The sequence below is a fragment of the Carlito syrichta genome, unplaced genomic scaffold (assembly GCF_000164805.1).
Source record: "Carlito syrichta isolate Samal-C Ts95f unplaced genomic scaffold, Tarsius_syrichta-2.0.1 Scaffold120620, whole genome shotgun sequence".
Taxonomy (NCBI): domain Eukaryota; kingdom Metazoa; phylum Chordata; class Mammalia; order Primates; family Tarsiidae; genus Carlito; species Carlito syrichta.
The window spans coordinates 18,837-36,838 of record NW_007064716.1 but is presented as its reverse complement, the minus strand read 5'-3'; the positions used below and the strand labels follow the sequence as shown (position 1 = coordinate 36,838).

The following is an 18,002-nucleotide window of genomic DNA, read 5'->3' as shown; positions in this document are numbered from 1 at the left end:
CAAGGCTGCGGTGGCTGGGAGCGGCCACTGCACTCCAGTCTGGGCGACAGAGTGAGATTCCAACTCAAAAAAAAACAAAAACAAAAACAAAATAAAAGAACTTGAGTCTGGCTCTGCTCCTTGGATTTGAACTCAGAAATAAACTTCTTGGCACCAGTTCCCCGTCCCTTTGATGTGTTGGTATCGAGAGAGAACAGCGGAGCAGTTACTCGGACCCTAACAGCCTCCCTCTGCAGTGTCAGGTGTCATCTGGAGGCAGGAGAGAGGATGGATGACCTGTGTTCTCCCTCCTCCCCTCCCCCTGCCATGATCGATCCCACCTGTGGAGGGCAAGACAGGGGCCAAAGGGGGCTGAAGCTTCCCCGGGGAGTCCAGGCAGGGAGACCACAGATGCCCAAGGCTGCACTGGAAGGCTTGGTCTGGACCCAGGAGATGCCCCTGCATCCTGCCCCTTCCTTCTTCCCGTTTCCCGGTTGGGACACCGAGGCGGAACCTTTCCCATTTCCCAGGAGCCAGGGGCAAAGCCGGGTAAAAGGAGGCTCAGGCAGCCTCAGATCTCCTTCCCAGGGAGGCCCAGAGACTCAGGCAAGAGACACACACTTTATTTTCCTTCCTTTAATCTTAAGCAAAAGACACACAGGGGTTCAAAAATAAAAATTTCTTTTCCCCCCTCCCAAGCTTCCACCCCGACTCCCCCATGGCAAGCCCCCTTCCTCTCCAGGGGAGGCAAGAAGGGGAGGGGACAGCATCTCCAGTGGGGGGGGGGCGGGCAGGGGGGTGCCGAGCTCGGTGCCCGTCTCTTCCCAAATATAAATACACGTGTCAGAACTCCTGGAAAATCCCCCGCCACCTGCCACCCGAGCACTCTCCGTTTCCGCCTGTGTGGGGGGGGGCGGGGCGCCAGGCACCGGCGGGCTGGGGTCTACTGTATCCGCTGAGTGTGCACCCCCGCGAACCTCCTGCTGCTCGTTGTAAAGAGGTGACACTCGGGGTCCCCCCGGATGGTGGGGGCTCCCTGGATCAGCTTCCCGGTGTTGGGGTTCACACACCAGCACTCCCCGCGCTGCCCATTCAGAGACATCTTGCACTGAGGAGAGAGAAGAGAGAGCCGGGAACTCACTCCTGCAGCCAACAGCCCCTCCTGGTGCCATCAGCCAAGCGTGTTGTGAGCAACTGCCCTGTGCTGACCTCGCTGGCGCTCAGGGCGCAGCCTCTCAACCTTCGACTCCCTCTGCAGATTTCAGGCTGGGCACGGTGGCTCACGCCTGTAACCCCAGCACCTTGGGAAGGCGAGGCAGAAAGATTGCTTGAGACCGGGGCCACAGAGTGAAACCTTGTTTTTACCAAAAAAATAAAAATAAAAAAATTAGCCAGGCACGGTGGCGTGCGCCCGTCGTCCCAGGTACTTGAGAGGCGGAGGCAGAAGGATCCCTTGAGCCCAAGAGTTTGAGGCTGCGGTAAGCCATGATTACACCCCTGCACTCCAGCCTGGGTGGCAGAGTGAGACCCTTAACTCAAAATCAAACAGACAAAAGCGCAAGTGCCCACTTGGGAGCTCCTGCATGGCCAACGCGCTCCCGTGGGATACGGACGCCGCGCTAATCGGCGAGGCCACTGGGGAGGCCCAAAGATGAAAAGACTCAGCCCCCAGCCTCAAGGAGGTCCCCTCCAGCAGGGGAGCCGGCATACGGGAGTTCAGCCAGTATGAAGCGAGAAACCTCACGTCACAATGAAAGTCACCTATGTTAGGCACTGTGTGACCAAGAGACACAACACACTGCTCATTCCGATTAGACCTAACAAGTATATTTATGGACTCCTCACACCTGCTTTGTGAATGAGGAACCATTATTATCCCCACTTCACAGATGAGGAGATAGAAGCATAGTTTGGCTGGACCACTTGCCCCAAGCTACACATAGCTAGTAAGAGACTTAGCTGAGATAGGAAGCCAGGAATTCCGGTTCCAGAGTCCCTGTTCTTATCCATGTGCTAATCATGCCTGCAAATCACCTGAGTTTCCCCACACAGCACACTGCCTGCCTGTTTTCCGTGAGATCAGGATTCCTTTCCTCTGAGCTCCAAACGAAGTCACCGGCTTCCATTTAGAGGGCATGTGTACAAAGAGCTTAATGTGCTGGACGCAACGGCTCATGCCTGTAATCCCAGCACTTTGGGAGGCCGAGGCAAGAGGACTGCCTGAGCCCAGGGGTTCGAGACCAGCCTGGGCAACTTGAGGAGACTTCGCCTCTTCAGTAAACCAAAAAATTAGCAGGGCGTGGTGATGAGCACCTGTGGTTCCAGCTACTTGGAAGCCTGAGGAGGAAGGATCGCCGGAGCCCAGGAGGTCAAGGCTTCGGTGGCCGTGAGCGTGCCACTGCACGCTGGGCAACAGAATAAGATCCAACTCAAAGAAAAAAATAGCTTAATGTTGGACTAGTTTTTAGAGGGACAAGGTGCTCTGTGGTGGAGGAAATGACCCCAAGGGTCAGCAGAATCCTGAATTCCATTTCCTCACTCAAATATCCACCCTTTAGGTCAGCCCTAACTGCCTGTTAGGACCACCAGTGGAGCTTTCTAATATCCTAATGCCCAGAAAGCACTCCAGACCCGCAAAATCAGAAATCTCTGGGAGTGAGACCCTGGCATCAATCTTTTCTCAAGCTCCTTAGAACACCCCAGTATGCGGCCAGGGCTGGGAACCTCTGCTTGAAAACAGGATGACAGCTGGCGGCCACACCATCCCCCTTCTCCCTCTCATTCCTTCCCCCTGCCTGACGGGAAGTGCACATGTACAGGGAGGTGGAGGAGGTGACAGGTGAGCTGAGCGAAAAGACAGCCGATCCGTGTGTCATCACTGCCAAGCCTGTGGCTATGCAAAAAAATATGGATAATGTCATGGGAAAATATTGCTTATGCACCGAATGAACAGAGCTGGAAGGACAAACAGCTCTGGTGGTTTAAACTCTGCTCGTCTTCTCCGATGTGATTAGAATGTTGTTCTGGGATGAATGCAGAAATCATCTCGGAGGCATTTCTCCACCCCTGATGCTCCATTCCCTGAGATACCTGCAAGCCAGAGGCTACGTGGCCAATGGCTGAAATCAGTGATTCTGAGCAGTGTAGTCCTGGGTGCAAGCATCACCCGGGAGCTTGTTAGAATGGCCAACTCTTGTCCCCATACCACCTACTTCATGGCAGTTCTGGGAGCAAGTCCAGGAGAGCCCCAGGTGCAGCTCAGGCCCAGCAGCATGGGCTTAAGCTCCTTCCCTCCCAACCGGCCACAGGTGGCCACAGGTGGCTCGATGCAGGGCTCGGTGGGTGGAGTCAGCTCTGACCCGCCTGGGGCCAGGGAGGGAAACCCCTGCCATCTCTGTGGTTCCAGAAGCCGGAGCCTCTGTTCAGCTCAGACCTCGGTCCTCGGGGAGCCACAGGCGGGTGGGGCCGAAGCAAGGTTCGCCCAGCTCCCACCCAGCCTGGCACCCTCGCCCACCTGTTTGAGGTTGTACAGGCCATGCTTGTCGCAATTGGGGATGTGCAGGGAGTAGAGGTGCTCCAAGGGACCCCGTTCATCCGGAAGGCGCATGGTCGAGATCCGCTCCAGGACCTGGTCCAGCTCCTGCTGGCAGGGGGTCTGCAAACAGACGGGAGAGGACGCAGGGAGTAAGAACAACCCACCAGCACCTCAGAGGGAAACTCCTCAGAGAGGGACTTCCCACGGACCAGGGACTTCTGACTCCTGCCAGGGATATCTCACTCACCCAACCCCACCTCTAGAGAAAACTGCAGGGCATGTGTTTTTTGGTTTGTTTTGTTTGTTTTAGGTGGAGTCTCACTCTGTCACCCAGGCTGGTGTACAGTGGTACGCTCACAACCACCACAGCCTCAACCTGCTGGGCTCAGGTGATCCTTCCACCTCAGCCTCCCAAGTAGCTACAACCACAGGCATGCAACACCACGTCCAGCTAAATTCATTTATTTATTTATTTGTAGAAATGAGATCTTGCCAAGTAGCCCAAGCTGGTTTCGAACCCCTGGTCTCAGGCAATCCTCTCACCTCTGCCTCCCAAAGTACCAGGATTACAGGTGTGAGCCCCTACACCCGGCTGGGACCTGTGTGTTCACTCGTCTCCTTGCTCTGTACCAATGGTTTTGATGGGTCAAGGTGGACTCTTGCAAGCCCTGGGTCAAGTGGCTGTCACCAGGGTATCCATACCCCAAGCCAAAGGCCCACACTCGATTCCTTCCCATAAAGCCAGCTGGGGCCCAGACCTGAGACAGCAGAGCTGAGTGGGAAAGAGGAAAGGGGGAATCTCAGTGAGGGAAGCACGTGGCATCAAGAGTGAGCACGTTTCAGGGAGTCAATCTTCATCTCTGGGACTCGTTTTCTTTGTCTATGTCTCGAAACCACATATTAATATAGAAGCTTCAGAAGGAGGGAACTTCAAGACATATGTCCTGGCCAGGCACAGTGGTTCACACCTGTAATCCCAGCACTTTTGGAGTCTGAGGCAGGAGAATCACTTGAGCTCAGAAGTTCCAGACCAGTCTGGGCAACATAGCAAGATCCCATCTCTACAAAAAATGTAAAAATTAGCCAGGCATGGTGGTGTGCACCTGTAGTCCCAGCTAATTCAGAAGGCTGAGGTGGGAAGGATCACTTGAACACAGAAGGTCAAGATCACAGTGAGCTATGATCACACCACCGCACTCAGCCTGGGTGACCAGAGCAAGACACTCTCCGGAAAACTAAATAAAACACATGGCGTATGTCCAGTCCATTTCACAGCCAGAGACACTCACTGCCCAGAAGGTCACGGATTATGTTGGTGGCGGAACTGGAGAGAAAAGTGCTTTGTCCCCAGGCACCACAGGATGAGGGTATTATTGGGGCAACCTCCCCCAGCTGAGACTCCCTTTCCAAGTCCTCCCTCGCCCGCCACCCAGACCTGACTCCCACTGACCCTGGCGGGCGGCGGCCGCAGCTTCTTGGGCTCCTCCAGCCCAAGGTGGTGCTTGCCACCCTTGCCCATCTGCCGGTGCTGCTCCGTGACCTTCTCCCGGAACACAGCCAGCTCCTTCATGCCCGACTTGAGGGGCTTCCGGCCGGCGCCACCTCCTCCGCCCAGCATGTTCATGGTGCCGTCCACGTGGTTTTCCACCAGGCCTCCCTCAGAGTGGTCATCGCCATTGTCTGCAGAGAGAAGAAGGGAATGGGAGCTCCAGGTTCAGTTTCTCAGAGAGACCAGTCCTCTGGGGGGCCCTTGGACCCCAAATCATGACGCGTAGCCAGACTATGATGACTCTGCATGAGTACTGACACCATGCCTGGGTCTGGGATGAGCAGTTTACCTGGATGGTCAGTTTCGGTCTTACAGCAACTCTTAGGAGGGTACTAGTAGCTCCCACCCCCAAGTCATACAGATGGAGAAGTGGAGAATTTGAGGTTCATAGCGGTCACTCGCTCTTTGACCAAAATCACAAATCCCTGATTCAGGAGTTTTTTGTTTTTGTTTGGAGTTGGAGTCTCACTCTGTCGCCCAGGCTGAAGGGTGGTGGCACACTGCTCATGGCCCCCACAACCTCGACCTGCTGGGCTCAGGTGATCCTTCCGCCTCAGCCTTCCAAGTAGCTGGAACTACAGGCAACAGCCATCACGCTCAGCTAACTTTTATTTTTAGTTGGAGTCTCACTCTGTCACCCAGGTTGGAGGGCAGTGGCACACTCATAGCCACCCCAGTGATGACCTGCAGGGCTCCGGCGATCCTTCTGCCTCAGTCTACCAAGTAGCCGAAACTACAGGTGCGTGCTACCATGCCCAGCTAATTTTTTTTTTTTGTATAGACGAGGTCTCACCAAGTTGCCCAGGCCAGTCTCGAACCTGCAGGCTCAGGCAATCCACTCGCCTCAGCCTCCCAAAGTGCTGGGATTACAGGCTGAGACACCGAGACTGGCCTAATTTTTGATTTACTGTAGAGATGAGGTCTCGCCAAGTTGCCCAGGCTGGTCTTGAATCCGTGGGCTCAGGCAATCCTCTCTCCTCGGCCTCCCAAAGTGCTGGGATTATAGGCATGAGCCACAGGGCCCGGGCGGATTCAGGATTTGAACTCAGGGCTGTCTGACGCCTGAAAAATGACAGGGACAGCTGATCTATTCTGCCTCCATTCCACGAGGTTGGGGCAGAGCAAAGGAGCACAGGGGGATGAAGGGGTTGGCAAAGCCCTTACCAGGAAATGGCAGATTCACCCACCTCTAACCCCCGGTTTAAGTTCTCTGTTATGTATGGTCTAGAAGGGCATTGATTCGGTGAGTTTTAAAAACTCACGCCGGCCGGGCTCGGTGGCTCAGCCTGTAATCCCAGCACTTTGGGAGGCCGAGGCGAGTGGATTGCCTGAGCCCGCGGGTTCGAGACCCATCCAGGCAACTTGGTGAGACCTCGTCTCTACAATAAATCAAAAATTAGCCAGGCATGGTAGCACACGCCTATAGTTCCAACTACTTGGAAGGCTGAGGTGGAAGGATTGCCAGAGCCCAGCGGATGCACTCCACCCCGGGCGACAGAGTGAGACTCCAACTCAACTCACACCAGAGATCCCTGGGCCGAGGCGTGTCTGGCGAGGGAGTGAGAAGCCAGAGAGCCACGTTGTATCCAGAATCCGGTCTCCAGCACTCCCTGCTGTCACCCCGCATGGGCCAACCTGCCCCACCTCCAAGGGCCCACAGTGCTGCTCCTGGGCTGCTCCAGATCCGCCCCATGGATGTTTACCGGTTTCCAAGTCCATTACACTCACACGTTCCTCAACACTGTAGTTTGCACTGACTGCAGGGCATGGAGCCCCTCGAGATGCTGGTCCAAGGAGCAACTGATCAGCCTCTTTAGACTTTCTTACCTTTTGCTGCACAGAGCCCTGGCAAAGGGGGCCCTGAGAGCAGCGCCAACCTACCACGGTCTCACTCCAGCTGGGGCACGTCCAGCCAAGGGAGGGGAGAGGACCCAAATGGTACAGGAGAGACAAGCCCCAGCAAGCTCGGGAAGGGCGGGGAATCAAACCACCCAGCCTCCGCCCCTTGGAGACACAGCCGAGCAAACAGCCCCAGACCACAGCGCCCAGAACCGCTCTCGTGCAGGTCCCAACAAGATCTGGGTGGGTGCACAGGGGGTGTTTTTCAACAAGTCTTGTACATGTTCTCTTTCCCCTTCAATGCACCTGCAAAAACTTACAGTCCCGATAACACCAAATGAATGACTCTCCAAATACTTCTAAACGAGGGTGTTCACGCTGTCACTCGCTAAGGGAGGGGCATCTCCTCCTCACCAGGCAGGGCACCAGGTGCGGGCACTAGAGCACCTACCATCAGGAGCGTCCGGCATGGTCCCCAGCATATGGGGGCATTCAACAAGGTCTGCCCCATCCTTTCCCCTCCCACTGGGCCTGGTCGGTACTCACTAGCCACAAAGCATGTTTCTCCAGGGTAGCAGCGCCAGGCCAGAGGGCATGCTCTGGTTAAATCTCTGGTTAAAACTTCCTCTATGAGCTGTGTTTCCCCTGCACATCACTACTGGGCCTCTGCTTCTTTTTTTTGAGTCAGTCTCACGCCATTGCCCAGCCTAGAATGCAGTGGCAAGCTCACAGCCACCACAGCCTCGACCTGCTGGGCTCAGGCGATCCTTCCACCTCAGCCTTCCAAGTAGCTCGAACTACAGGTGTGCGCCACCATGCCCAGCTAACTTTTTTTTTTTATTTTTATTTGGAGTCTCACTCTGTCGCCCAGACTAGAGTGCAGTGGCCGCTCCCGGCCACCGCAGCCTCGACTGCTGGGCTCTGGCAATTCTTCCGCCTCAGCCTTCCAAGTAGCCGGAATTACAGGCAGGCGCTACCATGCCCAGTTAATTTTTTGATTTATTGTAGAGATGAGGTCTCGCCTGCCCAGGCGGGTCTCGAACCCGCGGGCTCAGGCAGTCCACTCACCTCAGCCTCCCAAAGGCGCGGGATTACAGGTTGAGCCACCAAGCCCGGCTTTTTTTTGAATTGTAGAGAAGAGGTCTCGCCAAGTTGCCCAGGCTGGTCTCGAACCTGCGAGCTCAGGCAATCCTCTCACCTCGGCCTCCCAAAGCGCTGGCATTACAGGCGTGAGCCACCGCGCCTGGCCAGTTGCTGCTGCTGACGTTGAGATGATGGTTGCCTCAGTTATCTGCTACTTCAGCAACGCGGAATCCCACCCAGAATCAGGAAACAAAGGAAAACGAGCTTCCAGGCATCCTAATAACTGTCACCAAGTCTGCGCATTTTTAAATGTTGGCATTTTCCACCAAGACGAGGAGAGTGTCAGCCCACGAAGAACCTCGCCGCTTCACAACAGTATTGCTCCAGTTAGCCCGATTTCTGGATGTCTGGCTTCCAAGGCCACCGCAGAGGAAAATCAACAAAATTACAAGGAAAAAGAAGGAATGCGTGTGGACAGGGCAAGAAGTATCAAATGGCAAGGAGGAAAGAGGACACTGACAAAACCAAACAGAAGAACTCCAGGGACATTTTGTGCACAGCAAACGATGCCACACCCCTCACTGACCCTGAGGATGGCCATGTCTCATAGCCCAAAACAAGAACGGCTGTCGATGACCTTGGGATGCTAAAAAGGGGAAGACGCGTTAGAATTTCACAATACCTCACTCACATTTAAAAAAACATCTACCCAAAATGGTTAAAACTCACAAAAATAAAACTTGAAATATTTAAATGCATAAACCTTAGAAACCTGGTAAGTCCTTTTATCTAGAATGGTTATTCCCTCAGGGGCTCTAGGGATTGGGTTTTACCATAAATGAAGCAAGCACAGATTAAATTCTGTTCCAGCAGCCCAGCACTACTGACAGGAAACGGCAGATGTAGCATTTGCCTCCAGGCTGGGTGGAAGTCCAGTTCCACCATGTTGAATCAAACCCAGCCACCATCCGGAAGGCTCTTCACCCATCCCACCTTTTTCTTGGCGCTCCGGGAGCAAAGCAGAGATCCAGGGAGCCCTGGGGAAGTATGCCGTGTATGCCCTCACACAGCAGCCTGCCAGATTTCCCAGACAGGGACCATCTGTCATGCTGCACAGATTTCGTCAGTGCCACCAGGTCCACACCTGGCCAGCCTCTGGGACTGAGCAGTACAGGGGTCAACCCTGTACTGCTCATGAAGATACCCCTTCCCTCCACAGCGATGGGGGTGAGAAGTCTGAGGCGAGACAAATCTGGACAGCAAGGAGGAATGGTCAGACCCAGGGAACCGTCCATCTGACACAGCAGGTCTCGTCCCCAGTCTCCCTGTCTCCGTCCTTAGGCTTCTCTGCCCCTGGATGCGGGTGGGACCTCAGGGTCCCTGCCCCCACCCCCTGTAGACACAATAGGAAAACAGGATGGCTGGAAAAGCCCTTTTCTACTCTGTCTGCAGTGCAAGGGGAGAGGAGAGTCCTTTGTCTCCTCCATCTCAGCCACTCAGGATCAAAATGAGGGAGAAATTAAAAGGGCGCCTCCAGGTCAGCCCACCCCGCCCCCATGATGTCTGTACCCAAGATCAAGCTTCAAAGGCGGAGCTTCAACACCTCTTCCAGACTCAAGACCACATTCTGCTCACATGGTAGTCAGAGAAGACGCAGGCTCTGGGAATCTGCTGGTGCAGCACACTGCTACCATTGCTCGTACCTTCCATTTTACGAGCATGAAACCTGCGACTCTCAGAAGTTCACCTGTCTCTGCCCTTTCGGATTAAGATGGCGGGTCTCCATGATGGCTATGATTTCACGTTCTCGGATTGAATCATGTGTAATCTTTGGAGCTTTGGGGAGGACTCTGTTCATCCGAACCCAAGGCCTGGAATAGCCTCTGGGATCAGGATCTCCCTGCCTCAGCACCGCTAACACTGGGATGGAATCAGTCTCGGTTGCAGGGGGATTGCCTGTGTATTTGAGATATTGAGCAGCATCCCTGGCCTCTACCACCCGGATGCCAGACGCCCCCTCCTCAAGTTGGGACAGTCACAACTTGGGACAACCTTCATCCAGTTGCCAAATGGCCCCTGGGAGGCAAAATCACCCCAGGGTGAGAATCATCGTTCTAGAGTCACGCTTATCCCAGGGCCTGGAAATTTCCAGCCCATTGCTGAAATGACTCCAGCCTCACTTAAAGCAGATCAAGTTCAACGACATCCTTCTCCCCTCTACGACCCCACCACCACCCTTGCATTCCCAGCTTCTTGGGGCAGGATGCAGGAGTCTCCCTGGCATTGGTATCCCAGCTGCAGCCTGCCGCTCTCTCTCCCCGAAGCTCTCCCAGGCACTTGTACCGCAAAGCATCCTTTGGCTGAGTCCTAGAGGTTAACCCAATGTTTAATCCTCAAAATCCTCTGCAAACTCTGGGAAAGTATTTGACAAAAGAAAAGGGCAGGTGCAGATAAATGTGCATTCAGGCCTGGAGGCTTCAGGTCAGACCAACTTGTCTATTAGGCACTGCAGACAGAGCGACTAGGGACCTCGAAAATGTTTTCATTTTTTTTTTTTTTTTTTTTTGAGTTGGAGTCTCACTCTGTTGCCCAGGTTAGAGTGCAGTGGCACATTCACGGCCACCCCAGTGTCAACCTGCTAGGCTCTGGCGGGCCTTCCAAGTAGCCAGAACTACAGGAGCACGCTACCATGCCTGGCTAGTTTTTGATTTATTGCAGAGACGAGGTCTCACCTGGTTGCCTAGGCTGGTTTTGAACCCACAGGCTCAGGCAATCCATTCGCCTTGGGATCTCCTAAAGTGCTGGGATTACTGGCTGAGTCACCCAACCCCAGCCATTTTCACTTCTTTTTAAATCAGAAATGAAATGAACTTTTAGGTCAAAGTCTTAATGAAAGGTGGTACTTGCCTCACCATAGCCATTAGAAAGCATTCAGTGCCGGGCTCAGTCTGTCATCCCTCGCCTTGGAAGGCTGAGGTGAGTGGACTGCCTGAGCCCGCGGGTTCGAAACCCGCCTGAGCAACTTGATGAGACCTCATCTCTACAATAAATCAAAAAAACTAGCCGAGTGTGGTAGCGCGCGCCTGTAGTTCCAGCTACTTAGAAGGCTGAGGCGGAAGAATCGTCGGAGCCCAGCAGGTCGAGACTGGGGTAGCCGGGAGTGGCCACTGCACTCCAGTCTGGGCAACAGAGTGAGACTCCAACTCAAAAAAAAAGAAAAAGAAAGCAAGCATTCAGACATTCTACTGCAGGCTAAGTGGCAGCCTATTCCACCCCCTCTAGCCTATCCCTCCACCAGGTGCAAGACAAGGAAAGAGCCATAAAAGTGATAATACAACCTGCCTTTGGTCAAGGAGTTTGTGGATTGCAAAGGTCTAACAAGTCTCTTTCAGGAAAAACCCATCCAGGACCAAACTCCCCCAAGTTAAACCCCCTCCCCCCAAGTTAACCTACGGGACTCAGACAGACCCTACCATGGCAGCAGTCATGTGACTAACCCACCCACATGTCTGCTGTCCATCACCTGACCTCAGTACCTGCGCTTGCCTGCCCCTTCATGATGACGTGGAGCAGACCACCACCCAATCACCTTAATGATCTTCCCCATCAAGGAGAATGGTTAAAAGGACTCAACTACAAGCAGCCGTGGGCCATTGCCTTGCCGGACTCTGGCGTGGCCATATACTCTTTGACCTACGGCTGCCGCCATGCTTCCTGGTTTTGGCACCCTCCCCCACCTTGGGAAGGTGGATCTTCTCTTCCCCTCTTAATTTACTTTTAAATAAACAATATTTTTTAACCTAACTTCTGCACAGTTCTTTGTATCTTCCATGCGGCATCGGACTGCACCCCAGATGGCCACATGTGGGAAGTAATCTTTTTAAATAAATCTTTTCTTTCTTCATCTGTGTTACCCGGATCTCTGCTTACCAGTGCTGTGCCCCCTCTGGACCAAGCACTTCATACATAGCATGAATACACTTATTTACATTTACAAAAACCCGTTTTAAAATATATTTTTAGGTCAGCTTCAGTGGCGCTTGTCTGTAGTCCCAGCTACTCAAGAGGTTGAGACAGAAGGATTGCTTGAGGCCAGTAGCTCGAGGGTACAGTAAGTTATGATTATGCCACTGCCCTCCAGCCTGGGCAACAGAACAAGATCCTGTCAGAAGGAAGGAAGGAAGATTAATTAAATAAAACATGTTTTTAAAAGTGTTCAGGGCCCACAAATGTCATGATGTGATCCTGACTCCAGGTCTCAGGAGGGGTCAACCGGACAGCTTTCTTCAAGGAAGACAGAGTTGGTTTCCTGTCCTGAGATGTCCCGACCTCTCTGAAGTGAAGGTCAGTTTGTCCACCCTCACGGAGGCCACCTGGATTCAAGGACATGTTTCATTCCATTTCTTTATTGGTCTGCCAACTAAGAGGAGGAAACCCATGGGCTTGGTTTGCGGATGTGTGTTTTGTTTTATTTTGTTTTTTAAGGTGGCACAGGCTTCGGGACTTGAATCAGAACTTGAAGTAGAAGCCCAGAGAAAGGAAATGACAAGAGTTGACTGGGTGGCGAACAAAGAGGGTTGTAGGCTGTGAAAAGCCAATTGGATTCCTTGTGACTATTTCCAGCCAAAGAAGTTCAAGAATTTGGGCCCCCAAATCTAACTGCCTGAGTCTGAATCCCAGATTTTTTTTACCCCTTAGTTGTGCAGCCCAGCCCAAAGTTACTTAAGCTCTCTGTGCCTCATGTGTAAGAGAACAATAGCATCTACCTCCTACGGGCTGCTGGGAGGATCCCAAGAGAGGATCCCAAGAGAGAATTCACGCATCTACCGTGTCTGGACACAACAGGAGCACCCGTGGTTAGCTCTCAGCTGCTTCCCTGTGTCCTCCCCACAAGGGAGGTGTCCACACAGTCCCCACCCTGCATCAGAAAGGGCATCACCCCTCGCCCCCCCACCACCAAGCTCTTCCCATACATTCTTTTACAGGCTACAGGAGCGAGCCACAGGAAAGCATTCCAGATACATAACTCCAGCTAGAGAAGGAATTTGCCCTTAGAACAAAATTACCAAGCTGCATTTTTTTCCTGCCTAAGAGAGTTAAATTCAGAATAATATTTATTAAGCAACCACTTATCTGTGCAACTCCATGGGCCACGGTGTAAAGATTACTGTAAAAGACAGTTCTTAGCAACCCAAATGATGTTCCTGGGAAAGGCTGCAGGCTTAGAGGGCTGACAGAGACCACCCCCCAAAGGCCCTGAGAGATCATTCCCTATGAACTAGCAGGCACTGGTTCTTCCCAACACAGCACCTGGGTAAATGGGTCAACACCAAAGCAGGGCATTTCATGATTATATACAGAAAGTTAAGCTTTTCCAAAGAGAAGCTGGGGAGATGATAGAGTCTCCCAGTTCCATTTAGTGGGGAGCTGGAAGAGCAAGGGAGACCCCATTAAGTGTAATGTCCTCATCTTTTGACCTTAGACACCCAGAGTAGATTTGGAGTGAGGAGGGCAGACAGAATGAGAGGAAACAGACCAGTTGTCCCGTTTGACGGACGGCAAGCCTGAGGCCCAGAAGGACCAAAGCAAACACAACTTCTCTGTCATTGTCAGCAGGCTTCACGGTTGGCACGGTTGGCACGGTTGGCATGGTGGCATGGGGTCCCTACATTTTGTCCTTTGGCCCACCTTCACTAACCAAAACAAACTAACCTAGACGAGGCCAGCTGGAAGCTGACACCCCAGGAAGGAGATGTGTGTCCACTTCTCTGCGTGGATACCCTGCTCTTCAAACTTAATATTGGCACAGCCCAGAATTCCCAATGTAGTTTTGTTTGATTGTAGCACTGGTGAACTTACTCAGCGAATCAAAACACTTGTGTGTGACAGATCCCTATTCTCATAAAACCTCATCTTCTCCTAATGCAAGGTTCTGACCTCGGGTGCTCCTTTTGAAAATGGGTGAGGCCGGGCGCAGAGGCGCACACCTATAATCCCAGCACTTTGGGAGGCCGAGGTGAGAGGATTGCCTGAGCCCACGGGTTCGAGACCAGCCTGGGCAACTTAGCAAGCCCTCATCTCTACAAGTTAAAAAAATCAGCCAGGCGTGGTGGCACGTGCCTATAGTTCCAGCCACTTGAAGGACTGAGGCAGAAGAATCACCTGAGCCCAGCAGGTCAAGGCTGCGGTGGCCATGAGTATGTCCCTGCACTCCAGCCTGGACGACAGAGTGAAACTCCAACTCAAAAAAAAAAAAAAAAAAAAGAAAAGAAAAGAAAGTGGGTGAGACCTCAAAGCCTTCTCAGAAAATAAGCCCCAAGAATCTAAAAGCAACCCCTAATCCTTCTTGCTTGGCGTGTGCAGCATCGGTTTTTATCCAAGCCTCGGAGACAAGGAGACCTTTTCCCAAAACCACCATGCATCTTCCTAACAGCTCAGCACATCTCCCTTCTTTTTTTCTTTATTCTGAGGACGCCATTTTCCAGGCTTCTTCTCCTACCCCAGATTATCGTGGAATCTAAGAGCTGGGGGCACCACAGAGATGGTCTACGCCACCTCTGAGGCCATGGACTCACCTCCTTCAACAGGTAATAGCATCCAGACCTGAGGAACCGGTCAGCAGGTTGAAGACTGCCTGCTGCTTCCTGCTTCCTCCCAGGCTGGGCAGAGACCGCACATGGCTCCTTCTTTGTTAATTTCTCCCCAGACATACTTAGCCTTGTCACATGTTGGGCAAAAAAAGAAATACGAAGCACCATCCTCCTTCCCCTTCCACCCGAACAGCATCTCTGCTCATAACCATGGCAGTGGCCTACTCATAAACAAGCTAGAGCCGGGCGCGATGGCTCACACCTGTAAGCAGAGGCAGAGGTGAGAGGATGGCCAGAGCCCAGGGGTTCGAGACCAGGGATTCGAGACCAGCCTGGGCGACTTGGCAAGACTGCGTCTCTACAAGAAATAATCATTTTTTAAAAAGTAGTGTGGTGGCGTGCACCTGTGGTTCTAGCTACTTGGAAGGCTGAGGCAGGAGGATCGCCTGAGCCCAGCAGTGACTGTGAGCGTGCCACTGCACTCCAGCCTGGGTCAGAGACTCCAACTCAAAAAATAAAATAAAAGAACAAATTAGAGCGGGCAAAGAACACTTGGAGTCAAGAGCCCTGAATTCCAACCTTGCTCCTGAAGATTCCCTCATGAATCATAAGCCTACAACCTCTTTGAGCTCTCAACTTCCTCAAGTCTGAGAAATGGAACGAATAGCCGGGCTCGGTGGCTCAGTCTGTAATCCCACGCCTTTGGGAGGCTGAGGTGAGTGGACTGCCTGAGCCCGCGAGTTCGAGACCCGCCTGGGCATCGAGACCTCATCTCCACAATAAATCAAAAAATCAGCCGGGTATGGTAGCGCATGCCTGTAATTCCGGCTACCGGAAGGCTGAGGGGGAAGGATCACCGGAGCCCAGCAAGTCGAGGCTGCGGTGGCCGGAAGCAGCCACTGCACTCCAGTCTGGGCGACAGGGTGAGACTCCAACTCAAAAAAAAAAAGAAATGGAACGAATAACCTGGTTAAAGTGATGGCTGCTATTTAAACAACATACAGTGTTATATCACTCAAACTCTCATTATAGGCAAAATTTAAAGCCTTAAAAGAATTGTGGACAGCCAGGCACAGTGGCTTACGACTATCACCCCAGCATTTTGGGAGGTAGAGGTGAGAGGATTACCTGAGTTCAGGGGTTCAAGACCAGCCTGAGCAACATGGCCGGGCATGGTGGCATCCAGCTACTTGGAAGGTTCCAGCTACTTGGAAGGCTGAGGCGGAAGGTCGAGGCTGCGGTGGTGGTGAGCATGCCACTGCACTCCAGCCTGTTTGACAGAGTGAGGTTCCGACTCAAAAAAAAAAAAAAAACGTTGGGACAATCGATTTCTTGAACGGGTAAATGAAAGGAGCACTTGCTACACATGGGGGAGGGTAGATGAGGTGATGTCTGATCTGCAGAGTAGCCAAATGCATAGAAAAAAATTAGCTCTGAGGAAGTTCTGCGATACTACTTGTAAATTTCTTCTAAAGCTTGATTCGTAGGGATTGTATAAATTCTACATATTTGTAAGTATCATAGCTCTCTGCCATTTGATGGAAGTCATGAGCAAGGATGGAGTGGCCTAAATTACTTTAACTTTGTTTACAGAATTGAGGGGGGGAAAGGGAAGGAGGGACAAAGGGAGGGCAGAAGGGCAGACAGGCGGCACTCACAATTGTCACCCTTGTGCAGGGGATACAAGGTTTGCAGGTAAGCTGGCCAACACACACAGGAAGCAGCTTCCACTGAAGGGAATTTGAAGCCAGTCCTTTTGGATGGCTGACGATGGTCACTAAACTCCATCTAGCATGTGGCCACAAGGTTCACTAACACATAACCCCACCAACAGTGGGGCCCATGCCAGAAGTGACAAGGGGGGTGAGGTAGAAAGGGGGTCCTGTTTGTTATTTTTTAGCTGAAATTTAACCTGAAGCGCTTCGTCTGTGCGGATGAGTGACCCTATTTATGTGTCTTCCCCCAGCTTTTTTTCAAGAGGTCAGAGGTGGATGTGGCTCTCATGCCGGAATTCTGAAGCGTGTGCACAGATGTCTGTCTTGGTGTAGGCTGGCAACCAGGACCCACTAGCCTCGTAAATGGAGTTCCCCTGGTGGGTCCATCTACCCTCTGCTGTCACCTAGCTTCATTCAAAGCTCCTTTTCAGCTGGGTTCAGTGGCTCAGCCTGTAATCCCGTGCTTTGGGAGGCTGAGGTGAGTGGATTGCCTGAGCCCGTGGGTTTGAGACCCGCCTGGGCAACTTGGCGAGACCTCATCTCTACAATAAATCAAAAAAATTAGCCAGGCACGGTAGCGCGCACCTGTAGTTCCCACTACTTATAGAAGGCTGAGGCGGAAGGATCGCCGGAGCCCAGCAGGTCGAGGCTGCGGTGGCCGGGAGCATGCCACTGCACTCCAGCCTGGGCGACAGAGTGAGACTCCAACTCAAAAAAAAAAATGAAACGTAATTGTACACCTAACCCTTAACTGTACCCCACAAAACTATAATAAAAATACTGATTAATTATTAAAAAAAACAAAAAAAAAAAAACTCCTTTTCTATTCTTTCTCACCCTGAGACCCTCCCTCCGGTGAGGGAGCTAGTTGTGCCACGCCCAATGTCCTCCTTGGGCCACAGACCAGGCCCTCCCCAGCATGGTTTTCAAATAGGTGGCTCCTCCTCTCTGAATCCTCCTCATGGCAGTGACTGCTGCAAACCTCCTCAGATGTTCCAGATCCGTAAGTCCCCCACGTGATAAGATCGCACAAGTATCTGAACCGGCCTTTTTCTCCCTACACCCACAGCGACCACAGGCCGCTCACCTAGGTGGGTGTTGTGGGGCTCGGTGACCTCCATGGAGAGAAAGCTCAGCGGGCACAGGCCATGCCCTCCTACAGTGAAGGACTGCCTACAGGCACCAACAGACCCTGGAGGGCAGAGAGGCCCCACCGGCCAATGAAGCCCCTCCACGCCCAGCCAACCTGGACTCCTCCCAGGACTTCCCTTGGAGCACCAGTTCTGGGTTCAAAGCCTCAGTCGAGCGGTCCTAGTGCGGAAGGAAGCACAGTGCTGGCCTGAGAGCCAGAGGACTGAGGTTCCATCCTGATCTTACCACCGTGCCTGATGCCAGGAGTGATGCCAGGCAGGGTGTTGAACTTGTGCACCTACACACCTGTAAATTCAGGGAGTTAGTCTAGCTCGGTGGTTCCCAAACACAGCTCTTCAGAAGTCATCTGAAGAGCTTGCTAAAAATGGAGTCCCGGCCCCTGAAACTCAGAGACAGCTAGCCTGGGTAAGGGTCAAAAAATCTGTACTTTGAACAATACCCCTCAAGCACACACACTGCTAGGACCCCCATTCCTTCATGATTGTCTCTGTTCCGCCTGGGTTTCCTAAAGAACTTCTTGGTGAGGAAAGGAAAACACCTTGTCTTTCTAGCAGACGTGG

General features: G+C 52.6%; 1 protein-coding gene across 1 annotated transcript; it reads right to left on the bottom strand.

Annotated features, from left to right (window-relative positions):
• Positions 1-600: 600 nt before the first annotated feature.
• IGFBP2 (insulin like growth factor binding protein 2) lies at positions 601-6,831 on the bottom strand. The gene is made up of 4 exons (XM_021707600.1): positions 6,822-6,831; positions 4,965-5,194; positions 3,494-3,634; positions 601-1,087 (listed from the first exon to the last, which is right to left on the bottom strand). The coding sequence occupies exons 1-4, from the start codon at positions 6,829-6,831 to the stop codon at positions 923-925; spliced, it is 546 nt and encodes a 181-aa protein (XP_021563275.1). The 3' UTR covers positions 601-922.
• Positions 6,832-18,002: the final 11,171 nt, after the last annotated feature.